This window comes from Carcharhinus amblyrhynchos, unplaced genomic scaffold (genome assembly GCF_965287045.1).
Source record: "Carcharhinus amblyrhynchos unplaced genomic scaffold, sCarAmb.v2.hapA chromosome_278, whole genome shotgun sequence".
Taxonomy (NCBI): domain Eukaryota; kingdom Metazoa; phylum Chordata; class Chondrichthyes; order Carcharhiniformes; family Carcharhinidae; genus Carcharhinus; species Carcharhinus amblyrhynchos.
In genome coordinates this window covers 129,420-142,008 of record NW_027650018.1, presented here as the reverse complement: position 1 = coordinate 142,008, position 12,589 = coordinate 129,420, and the positions used below count along the sequence as shown (strand labels likewise).

Here is a 12,589-nt window from a genome sequence, read left to right as displayed (position 1 = left end):
ATTGATTCCAGAGATGAGGGGGTTTGTCATATGAAGAGAGAGATTGAACAGTTTAGGTCGATACTCTCTGGAATTTAGAAGAATGAGGGGAGATCAAATTGAGGTATACAAGATGATAAAAGGTCTGGATAAAGTAGACGTGGAGCGGATGCTTCCTCTTGTGGGATATTCTAGAATGAGAGGTCAGGATAAGGGGCAGCAAATTTAAAACAGAGTTGAGGAGAAACTACTTCTCCCAAAGGGGTTGTGAATCTGTGGAATTCGTGACCCTAAAGTGCGGTGGATGAACAAAGAAAATTACAGCACAGGAATAGGCCCTCCGGCCCTCCAAGCCTGCACTGACCATGCTGTCCCGACTGAACTAAAACCCCCTACCCTTCCGGGGACCGTATCCCTCTCTCCCCATCCTATTCACGTATTTGTCCAACTGCCCCTTAAAACTCACTGCCGTATCCGCTTCCACTACCTCCCCCGGCAGCGAGTTCCAGGCACCCACCACCCTCTGTGTAAAAAACCTACCTCTCCTTTAAACCTTGCCCCTTAAACCTATGCCCCCTAGATGTTGGCTAAGAAGTCTCACAACACCAGGCTAAAGTCCAACAGGTTTAAAAAGCAGCGCTCTGAAAGCTAGTGCTACCAAATAAACCTGTTGGACTTTAACCTGGTGCTGTGAGACTTCTTACTGTGTTTACCCCAGTCCAACGCCAGCATCTCCACATCCTAGATGCTGGACCAGTAAGTGAATTTAAGGAGGAGTGAGACAGATTTTTAATTGGTAATGGTTGAAGGGTTATGGGGAGAAGGCAGGAAAATGGGGATGGGAAGCATATCAGCCACAATTGAATGGCAGAGATGGGCTGAATGGCCTAATTCTGCTCTTATATCTTATAAATTTAAGAATATAATTGTGAGATAATATAATATTGACCTTATACATTCATACTGCTGGAGGGAGTTCTATACAATCCCCTTCACCTCTGTGGCTGGAAGCTCAGACTGGCACCTTTCCCCATTAAGAAGTCTTACAACACCAGGTTAAAGTCCAACAGGTTTATTTGGTAGCAAAAGCCACTAGTTTTCAAAGTGCTTACTGCTCCTTCACCAGGTGAGTGGGAGATCTTTTCACAAACAGGGCATCTAAAGGCACAAACTCAATTTGCAGAATAATGATTGAAATGTGAGTCTTTACAGCTAATCAAGTCTTAAAGGTGCAGACAATGTGAGTGGAGAGAGGGTTAAGCACAGGTTAAAGAGATGTGTATTGTCTCCAGACAGGACAGTTAGTGAGATTTTGCAAGCCCAGGCAAGTTGTGGGGGTTACAGATAGTGTGACATGAACCCAAGATCCTGGTTGAGGCCATTCTCGTGTGTGGAACTTGGCTATCAGTCTCTGCTCAGCGACTCTGTGTGTCGTGTGTTGTGAAGGCCGCCTTGAAGAACGCTTACCTGAAGATCAGACTCAAATGCCCGTGACCGCTGAAGTGTTCCCCAAGAGGAAGAGAACACTGTTGCCTGGTGATTGTCGAGTGGTGTTCATTCATCCGTTGTCATAGTGTCTGCATGGTCTCCCCAATGTACCATGCCTCGGGACATCCTTTCTTGCAGTGTATCAGGTAGACAATGTTGGCCTGAGTTGCAAGAGTATGTACCGTGTACCTGGTGGATGGTGTTCTCAGGTGTGGTGATGGCATCTGTATTGATGGTCTGGCATGTCTTGCAGAGGTTGCTATGGGAGGGTTGTGTGGTGTCGTGACCACTGTTCTCCCAAAGGCTGGATAGTTTCCTGCGGACAATGGTCTGTTTGAGGTTGTGCAATTATTTGAAGGCAAGGGGGGGGGGGTGCAGGGTTTAAAGTGCCCTTTCCCCATGATATGGAGATGCTGGCATTGGACTGGGGTAAACACAGTAAGAAGTCTCACAACACCAGGTTAAACTCTACCAGGTTTATTTGGTAGCAAGCCAAATAAACCCAGCTCTTGGGGCAGCACAGTAGCACCGTGATTAGCACTGCTGCTTCATAGCTCCAGGGCCCTGGGTTTGATTCCAGGTTTGGGTCTCTGTCTGTGTGGAGTTTGCACATTCTCCCCATGTCTGCATGGGTTTCCTCTGGGTGCTCCGGTTTCCTCCCACAGTCCAAAAGATGTGCTGGTTAGCTACATTGGCCAGGCTAAAATTGCCCCTTAGTGAGCTGAGATGCATAGATTAGAGGGATTAGTGGGTAAATATGTAGGGATATGGGGGTAGGTGGGATTGTGATCGGTGCAGACTCGATGGGCCTTTTTCTGCACTGTATGGTTTCTATTTTCTATTTCCATTTCAAATATTTGCTACCAAATAAACCTTTTGGACTTTAACCTGGTGTTATGAGACCTCTTACTGTGTTTACCCCAGTCCAACGCTGGCATCTCCACATCATGGACACAATACACATCTCCTTAACTTGTACTTAATGCTCTCTCCACTCACACTGTATGTACCTTTAAGACTTGATTACCTGCAAAGACTCGCATTCCAACCATTATTTTGTGAATTGAGTTTGTGTCTTTCTATGCCCTGATTGTGAACAGAACTGCCCACTCACTTGATGAAGGAGCAGCACTCCGAAAGCTAGTGCTACCAAATAAACCTGTTGGACTTTAACCTGGTGCTGTGAGACCTCTTACTGTGTTTACCCCAGTCCAACACCAGCATCTCCACATCATGACTACCTTTCCCCATGGCCAGTCAGCCAAACTGGGCCAATTGCCCGGTGTCTCCGGGATCACCCAGACAAGCTAAGGAGTTCCGGGTTCCGGAAAAAGCCGAGTTGCCGAGCGGTGCGCAGGGGGCGGGGCTGGGGTGGAGAGAAGCTTCGGAAAAGGGGGCGGGGCGTCATCCTGCTGTGAGAGACACGCCCACTGACTTTGATTTCCGAGCAGGGGTTATCGAAAAGGCCGAAAGAGAGGGGGCGAGCTATCGGGTTTGGGCGGAAATTGCCGGAAGATGGTGAGGCAAAGGGGGCGGAGTTTGGAGATGGAGGGGGCGGAAATCGCCGAAGATGGAATGAGGGGAAAGGGGCGGGGTTTGGAGGGGTAGGCGGAAATTGCCGAAGATGATCAGGGAAAGGGGCGGGGTTTGCAGATGGAGAGGCGGAAATTGCCGAGGATGGTGTGAGGGAAAGGTGGCAAGGTTTGGAGGAGGAGGAGGGGGCGGGGCTTGGAAGAGGAGGGGCGGGGCTTGGGGGAGGAGGTCGTGCAGTTTGGAGCAGGCGGAAATTGCCGAGGATGATGAGGGAAAGGGGCGGGGTTTGGAGGTGCAGACGGAAATTGCCGAGGATGGTGTGAGGAAAAGAGGGCGGGGTTTGGAGGCGGGGTTTGGGAGGAGGGGGCGGAGTTTGAGGCCGGCGGAAATTGCCGAGGATGATGAGAGAAAGGAGGCGGGGTTTGGAGGAAACGGCGGAGATTGCCGAAGGCGGCCATCTTGCCGGGTTTCGGGCTCCGGCTCGGGCTGTGTGTGTCTGTCTGTGTGTGTGTGGCGGTGCCCGCGGTTCCCTCAGAGACCGGGGAGGAGAAGGGGGGCGGAGGGGGGGGGGGAAAGGAGCAGAGCAACCGGGACGGGGGGAACAGGAGGAGGGTGAAAATAAATAACTCTTCATAAATAACCCCTCACGGACCCCAATCCTTTCGGCTCCGATCAACTTTGGGAGGGCGAGGAAAACTCTTTCCCCCCTCCCCAGCCGGGAGGCCTTGAAGCCTCGGGGCTCGAGTGGAGACCAAGCCGGGCCTGCGCTACAGCTCAGCCGGCCACCCACTTTGATGTGCGCCCTTCTTCTCTCAAACTTTTTAATTTTATTTTTCTTTTAACAAGTGAGGCCCCCCCACCTCTTCTCCCAAACTTTATAATTTGTTTTTCTTATACAGGTGAGGCCTTCCCCACAAAACTTTTTAATTTGTTTTTTTTCAGACAGTTTTAATTACAGTTCCTTCAGCTGGAATCTTCCTCATTTTTGATTTCATTTCTCTTCCCCCTCTCTTGATTTGATCAGTTAAACTAGTTTATTTTGAGGGGGGGAGTGGAATTGTAAATATTTCCCCCCCTCTTTTTTTTCCTAATTTATAAGTTTTTGTTTTGTGTGTGAGTGTGTGTGTGTGGAGATCTTTCAAGATCAGAGATGACCACCAGAACACCATTACCTACACTCAATGAATCTGATCAGGTAAGTCTGACCTTACTCCTCACTTACTCCCCCAGTGTATTCTCTGGGTTTATTTTGCTGTGTAAGTGTGTTGGTAGGTCTGAGCTGGTTGATGTTCACCCTAAGTTTCATTGTACTGAGGTCCCAGGGCTTGTGGGGCACTGACCAAGGGTCACCCGTACTTGAAAAGTTGGCTCTATTCTCTCTCCATAGATGCTGTCAGACTGCTGAGATTTTTCCAGCATTTTCTGTTTGTGTGTGTGGATGTCTGGGCTCGTTTTGATCAGTCCCTTGTAAATAAGGATTTTGTGCCTCAATTCCCTGTAACACCCCCCTGGGGGCGGGGGTTTAGCAAATATGTCTGGTGCAAATTTATATCTGTGGAAGTTTGGGCAAGTAAGCAGTCGCAGGTTGTGTCGCTATGGGGTTTGGAGTGAGTGCTTCATGGCTTAAAGTAAACTCTGTATGAAAGCTGAAGAGAAGTGTGTAACATCTCCCTAACACTATCTATTATAATTGCTGGGCCACAGTTTCAGTCTCTGGTTAATGATGTGGGTATGTTGCATTGTAACATTTGGTGCGTTTTAGGAGAAAAAAATAAGAGTTGATGTTTTGTGAGTGCCGAGTGAAAGTTGTCTTGCACTTCCTGCTTGGCCGGTGTGGTCGAGGAGGAAACTTTGTGTTTACGCTCATTGGTTTGGTCAGTTTAGTCTGTTACTGAGCCGGTCTCCTGGGACAGGAAAGCAGATTGGATGCTACAAGCAGACACAGAGAACAGACAAGCATGGCTTGGTCTGTCTCTTGGCTCCCTGAGCTGTATTAATTAGCGCAGCATGTCCAACAGAAAGAAGGCCTTGGCTGCCTCATCTGTCTGAAAAAAAAATCCACCATTGCCCTCCCGAAAATTCTTCATTCTTCCAATCAAATTGTAAATGGAACTGGTGAATCTGCCTTGGTGTCAGATTTCTCCCTGTCTTCTGAAGGCTCTTTGACACTTGCTGTCACACGTTTCTGTGCAGCTCCTCCTCATAATGTATTCTAGTAACCAGAGCACGTGTTAGGAAGCTATTTAATCAGGAAGATGTGCACAGCAGCAATCAGCGGACAGATCAGGGCAATTTCCCCTATCTTCTGTAAAGCCAGAGGTGCAGGGAACAGCTGAGTTGGCAATGTGATAGTTTACTGCCACTGTGGGCAGGGTATGGTGGGTAGAGATAGGAGGGTCCGTGTTAGAGGAAAAGCCCTATTGAAAATAATTCATGTAATCCCAACTGGTTTGCACTAATGAGGTTTGCTGAATGGAATTGTTTAGTTGTGGTGTTCTGTGAGACAACTTGAAGGAACTTGTTGATGATCATTGTGTTAAGCAGACTGTACTTGAATATTAGGATTAGGAGATGATGACCAGGATTGACCCAGTATAATGTGAAAAGAAAGTGTGGGTGAACATATTATGAATATCAGTAATCCCTTGCTTAGTTAATCTGGTCTAAATGAGTAAAAGGACTTTAGTTGTCCTGCAGTTTGTGGATTGCAATCATTGATGTTAATGACAGGGAAAGCTGCATGTGAAATAATGCTGGGCTTTAACTGGGTTCGATACAATGGGGGTTCAGATAGTAACCTCTAGCAGCAATTTGGTCACTTTACGGGCTGTCTGACATATATTAATATCTGTAAATGCTTCTCTTTTTTCCATTGCTTATGTTGGCGAAGGTTGTAAATTACCCTGTGATTTATGAGTATTTTGAATTGCCTCCGATCTTTGTGAAGAGTCCAGTGGACTCTCAGATGTTGTCATTGGTCAGTTGCCTGATGCTGGTTGACACTGCAGTGGAATGCTACAGAAAGGGGTCTTGGACATCTAAATCAGAGTTTTTGTTTTACACTGGAGGAAGCTGGCTTGAGGGGCAACGCAGGACATCATTCAGGCCCAGGGAGTTAAAAGGAAGAAGGGCTTGGATTATATACCACCTGTCAGCCCCAGGCTGACTTCAGAGAGCAAGTCTTTTTCCTCAACTTAGCAAGTTCATTACTGTCCTCCCTGGTTGTGCTAGACCTGACTTACAGAAGACAACAGCTGCAGAATCTAAAGGCCATGTGAACTAAGCTAGCTGATATAACTGAGTGGTATCAGTGTTCTGAGGAGTGGAACTCTCACAACCATCGATAACCTTGATCAGATCTTCCGGATAATCCACAGCTCTGAAACATCACTGTTGTGTCAGCAACACGTGACAAATAATTCACACCCGGGGGGGTCCGGCAAGCAAGTCACTGCTCAGTTCATCCCGTTTTACTGACCTTCAGGGAGGAATCTGGGCCCAAGGACACCAGGAGAACTCTCTCTTTCCTTCCAGAAATGCTGAGGGACTGTACCAGCTTACTGCTGGTTAGCGTCTGCTGTGAAAGGCCTTTGACCGTGGCGTGCTGCTGACTGAGTCAGCCTGACCATTTTGATAGTCTGTGTGTGAGCATGTTGAGTGAGGGTAGGGTTGAGTCTGGTATCTTGGGTTGAATTTGCTTGTTGTCGGTCCTCCACTGAGACACTTGTGCCTTTGGAACCAGTATCCCAACACACGGATGAGGGGAGAGAAATATTTCACTGAGTTTCCTCTCCCCCTCCACACAATAGCCTACGAAGCATTATGTGGAGCTGCGATCAGAAATGGTGGATTGACTTCTGAAGTCTGGGTGGAACTGACTGATGCAAGGCTGGGTGTCACTCTTGAATTGAACTTGTCCTCTTCTACCATGGTACAAGGTGTATTCTGGTCAGGTGGATAGCATCCAGTCACTCTGCTCTCTGTCTATCACAGGTGTATTTCCACCTCAAGGTAGGTCTGTCGGCAAACAAGGAAGCGTACTGTTTTGGAAAGGAATTGATGCAAATCTAACACTGTACCAACTGGAAATACCTGTAATGTATAGGAAGTGGGAGCTTGTATTTATACAATGCATTTCAGCATGTCTAACATCCCAGAGTGTTTTTACAACTGATGGAACTCTTTGTATTGGAAATGTAGTCACTGTTGTAATGGAGGGACTGTAACATTTAAATGGTCCTTGGATAAACATACGGATGATATTGCAATAGTGTAGGTTAGTTGGGCTTTAGGTTGGTTTCACAGGTCGGCGCAACATCGAGGGCCGAAGGGCCTGTACTGCGCTGTAATATTCAATGTGACATCTGACTTGTACACAGCAGGATCCCATAAACATCAGAGATTAACAACCTGATCTTGTATGTTTGTCATTGGTTGAGGGATGAATATTGGCTAGAATGATGAAGGAGCTCCCCTTCTCCTTTTCCCATAAAGTGCTGTGGGATCTCTCTCAGATGCCTATGAGCCTTTGGTTTAATACATTGGCAGTGCAGCAACCTGCTTCCCCTTTTTCTCCCTCGAGCATTACACTGCAGTGCCACCTTCACTGGGTGCTGAAGTCCCAGAGTGGGGCTTGACCCCACGACCTTCTGGCCTGGGTCATTGCACCAGATCTGACACAACAGGCTTGATGTGAGCTATGTGTCATACTGTATCTGGGTGTTGCCGTTCTGTGACACAATCACGCTTGTGGTTCCACGCGTGTATCATTACGTTGAACAACAGAAGCTGCAGTTCCTCTGCCCTCCATTATCTACATTTTAAGTATCACCATTTGCCTTGAGGAAATCTTTAGTTGTTCAGCTTTCCATAACAAACGCCTCCTTTTTGAGTATGTCTCCAATTCCCTTTTGAAAGTTCCTATATTGAATCTGCTTCCACCGTCTTGTCAGGCAGCGCCTCTCAGATCACAACAACTCAAAAAACATTCTCCTCTTCCCTTCTGGTTCTTTTCAATCTCTAGTTCCCTTCCCCCCCCTCCTCTGATTACCCACCCTCTTGACACTGGAAACACTTTCTCCTTATTCACTCGACCCAAACACTTCCTGATTCTGAACACCTCAATTTCAATCTCCCCCTTAACTTTCTGTGCTCTGCGGGGAACGATCCCAGCTTCTCCCAGTCTCTCTACATTAACTGAAGACTCTTATCCCTGGGATATTATACACCTACTGTTTCTGTGGCCTCTTGGCCATCTCTGTGTCCTTTCGCTGGAACTGGCTGCTGGGAGATGTGCAATCGCAGTCAGGGATGATCTAATTTGCATATTTTTCCAGCCTTTAGCAAGTAAAGGATTAGCGTTCCAGAGGTTAGGAGTGCAAATCTCCAGTGCAGTGACGTGAGGAGCTGATATCTCCCTATGTAACAGTTAGTGCCTTTCCTGTGTTCTCTCTCCTGACTGTTTTGGGGAAGGGGTGGCACAGTGGTTAGCACTGCTGCCTCACAGTGCCAGGAACCCAGGTTCGATTCCTGGCCTTGGGTCACTCTCTGTCTGGAGTTTGCATGTTCTCCCCGTGTCTGCGTGGGTTTCCTCCCACGCTCCAAAGATGTGCAAGTTAGATGGATTGGCCATGCTGAAATGTGTGGGTTTACAGAGATAGGATAACTTACACAGGCCCTCTCCTCCACCTTATCAGAGAGCTGGTGTAGACTCGATGGGCTGAATGGCCTCTTCTGCACTGTAGAGCTTCTATGAGCTTGTCAGCTACTCTGTCCTGGACCCGATCGAATCAGTGTAACTGCAGTTTTCATGTCTGCTGTTTTCAATCTACTGTGTCATTAGAGTCGTACAGCATAGAAAAAGCCGTTTGGCCCATCGTGTCTGTTCAATGTATTGAGCAGGAACTATCAAGACCTCAGTAAACATCTGAGGGACTTTTGTCCCCGGTGCTTCAGTGGAGTTGGGAGTATTGTTTATTAGCATCAGTGTGGTCCTGTACTGTACCCTGAACCAAACAAACCCAAGCTGTTTGCAGTATAAATAGTACACTGTTAATACTTGCACTGTGCTGGATAAATGCGTAGAAGTGCTGGCACTGCTTGGATTTGCCCTGTGTGTTTATGCAGTCTGAATACTGAGTGCAGTAAGCTGCTCTGTGCTTCTGAACTGCCTGTTGTTCATTCAGTGCTTGTCTTGTGTGAGCGGGATCCTTGGAGGTTCCAGTCAAAGTGATCCCTCCTTGGCTTTTCCAGGGTGGAGCACCTCTCCTTCCTAATTGCCCACTTGCAGCTGCCTTAGAGTGAGCAGCTGAACAATGATCTATCTCAGAGAATCCCACTAGAGGTGGGGAGATGAGCCCTGAATCACCTCAGCAACATGTTCACATCACTGAATGAGTTCTCTTTCATCATGACCTCACACACACACACACACACACACACACACACACACAGACACACACACACACACACACACACACACACACACACACACGCACACAAACTCATCCAGCTTTTTTTCCCCCTCTCACTGGGGTCTGTACCACACCTTGGCTTCCGTCCGTGTTGTCATGTGAATGTTTTGCTAAGGTATTAAAGTGAAGCGGCTGTCCGCTGTACAGAGCGGATTCCATTAGAACATGCTGAGGGAATGGCTCAATAACCCGGGGAGTGGGGGTTCCAATGGAATTAAGATACACATTAGCCATCATCGAATTGAAACCAGAACAAGTTTGAGGGACAGAATGGCCTCCTGCTGTTCCTCTTCACTTGTGTGAAGTGTAAGCTTCCGCTTATCTTTGTTCGATTCCTCCACCCACCATTGGCTGTCCTGTATTTCAGGGTGGATATATCACTAGCCGCCCTGTGGGTTGGCGCCTGCCCTCTGGGCCTGTGGGCTGGTGCCCGCCCACTGGGTGTGAGCATCCTGTATCTCAGGGTGTATATATCAGTGCCCACCCGCTGGGTGTGAGGGTCCTGTATCTCAGGGTGTATATATCACTACCTGCCCTGTGGGTTGGCGCCTGCCCTTTGTGCCCACCTGGGTGTGAGGATCCTGGATCCCAGGGTGTATATATCACTACCTGCCCTGTAGGTTGGCACCTACCCTTTGGGCCTGCCTGCTGGGTGTGAGGGTCCTTTATCTCGGTGTGTGTATCACTGTCCACCTGCTGGGTGCTCTCTCTGCTAGTTATCAGAGTGACAAGGGTGAGGTGGATTTAGGTGTGCCAGGCTCCCCAAGGCCTCCTGTTCAAGTTATGCAGTTCCGGTTGTTGTATCCTGTGCCGGCACTTGCTGTAGGCCCATACTCCATCTGTAGTTCAGCGAGTGAACCATTCTCCATGACTCTGGCACCTGTATCCATGCCTAGGCTGTGTAAAGGAGCAACTTGGGGAAGTCACTCGCTCCTAGGCATGGGACTGACTGACTGTGGATCGCATCTTGTATGCTGCCATCGCCCCTTCCCCTGTGATACTCCCCGAGTAACTGACACATTGCCTTTCTTTCTTCCGCCTCTCAAATTTGCACTCTCTTTTCTCTCTCACAGGCTCTGTTTCTCTTTGCCTCTTCTTCCCACCTTATCAGATACCCTTTTAAACATATTCTTCAGTCCCCAATCAAAACAGCCCATGTCAGTTCATTGAGAAGCCCCCTTGGGGGATGGTTTGTGTAGTAAAGGTGCTATCTGAATGTAAATTATGTGGAAAGAATGGGAATGGACCCTCAACCCTGCCAGAGAGAGAAGCTGTGAGCTGTTGAAAAGGTTTAGCGGTGAGAAATCACAGTAAGAAACCCTTCTGCATTCTTTAGAAATAATAAAAAAAAACAGGTTTTCCAATTACTGGGCATATTAGTGGCCCACATCCTGTCATGTAATTGCTGGGGAGGACTCATTACCTCCCGTTTAGTCCTGACAAAGCCCCATTGCCTCCTGTTATGTTATTCTTATCTCTGTTTCCATGGTATCCTCGATCTATAGCCCTCTGCTGCTGCAGTGAACCCGCTCACAGGCTGTCGAGCTGCAAACACCTCCGTTTCGAGAAGCTCGGAGTGAGTTGTCTGTGGGAAGTGGCGGGTGCCATTGCGGGGATTGGATCAGAGTTTATGGTGTCCGTGCGCTGAAACAGTTATTTCCCAGTGGGTGAGGCCTTTGACCCGGGGCGCAGACCCCAGATGTCAGTGTCTCGGGGCTCTCTGTCTGTTTGAAACAAAATCTCCAGGTGTGCAGCTTGCCCTTGGTTTGTGGGCTTGAACCTCCCTCCAAATATGTACACAACTGAGGCATCACTCCCAGAGCCAGGCAGTCAGATAAGATATTAAACTCGGGCCCTGTCTATATTCCCATGACAGGATGTAAATGATCCAACAGCACTCTGTGTCCAGGGACCGGTGCTTTCTCCTCTGCCAACATCACTGATACATGATCTGCTTATTCATTTGCCCTGGTAGCTGAGTGGGTAACCTCATGAACGTAACTGGTATAAAGGCTGAGGAGGGGTGGTGGTTGGGGGGGAGGAGACAATTTTTCACACAGTAAAGTCATCTGGAATGTACTCTTTGAAGGGTAGTGGAAATTGCCTTTTGCTGTTCTGTGCACAATCTTTGATTTTGTTTGTAGTGTGTACAATACTTGGGCGGTGTGTTTATCTACTGAGTGAGAGTTGGTGTACTTGCCAGTGCTAATTCAGTGTGTGTGGAATGGCCTCTCCTTCCCTTCCCCTTGTGAATTTTAGTCTCTTCATTTGTGGGATCTGGGTGTCACTGGGCTGGGCCGGGCCAGCATTCATTGCCCATCCCTAGTTGCCCTTGAACTGCGTGGCTTGCCAGGCCATTTCAGAGAGGCAGTTAAACTCTTAACTGTGGCTCTGGAGTCACATGTAGGCCAGACCGAGTAAGGATGGCAGATTTCCTTTCCTAAAGGACATCAGTGAACCAGATGGGTTTTTCCGACAATCATCAATAGTTTCGTGGTCATCAGTAGATTCTTAATTCCAGATTTTTTTTTATTGAATTCAGATTCCACCATCTGCCGTGGCGGGATTCGAACCCAGGTCCCCAGAACATTAGCTGAGTTTCTGGATTAATATCCGAGTGATACCACTAGGCCATCACCTCCTGTAGAATCTGTTAGGGTAGTCACTGCCTAACTCCTAGTTTAAAGCTGATTCTAGTTCTGTAGCAAGCATTCAGCTCCCCCATCCTGCCTCATCTTCCCCCATCATCATATCCCTCTTCCTTCCTCATGTACTTATACCCACCCTCCCCATTAAATGTGTCGATACTGTTCATCTTGAGGGAGTTCCATGTTCACCCACTCTCACTGGGAATGAGTCCCACATTTTCCCCCACTCCTTGTGGGATGTGTCCACGTACTCCTCTGTGGGAGCGTGTCCCCATTCTCCCCCACTCCCCCGCAGAAGCGTGTCCCCATTCTCCCACATTGCCCCACGGGAGCAAGTCCCACATTCTCCCCCACTCCCCGCGGGAGCACGTCCCCATTCTTCCCCCACTGTGGGAGTGAGTCCCACATTCTCCTCCCATCTCGCCCCGCGGGAGCGAGTCCCACAGAAGTTTCTCCTGAATTCCTGAT

General features: G+C 48.3%; 1 protein-coding gene across 1 annotated transcript in view; it reads left to right on the top strand.

Annotated features, from left to right (window-relative positions):
* The first annotated feature begins 3,595 nt into the window (after nucleotides 1–3,595).
* LOC145338984 (serine/threonine-protein kinase MARK2-like) overlaps nucleotides 3,596–12,589 on the top strand; it is a 137,888-nt gene continuing 128,894 nt past the window's right edge. Inside the window, exon 1 of the mRNA XM_080183404.1 lies at nucleotides 3,596–4,195. Within this exon, the coding sequence (XP_080039530.1) occupies nucleotides 4,151–4,195 (45 nt within the window). The 5' untranslated portion in view covers nucleotides 3,596–4,150. The remainder of the gene's footprint in view (nucleotides 4,196–12,589) is intronic.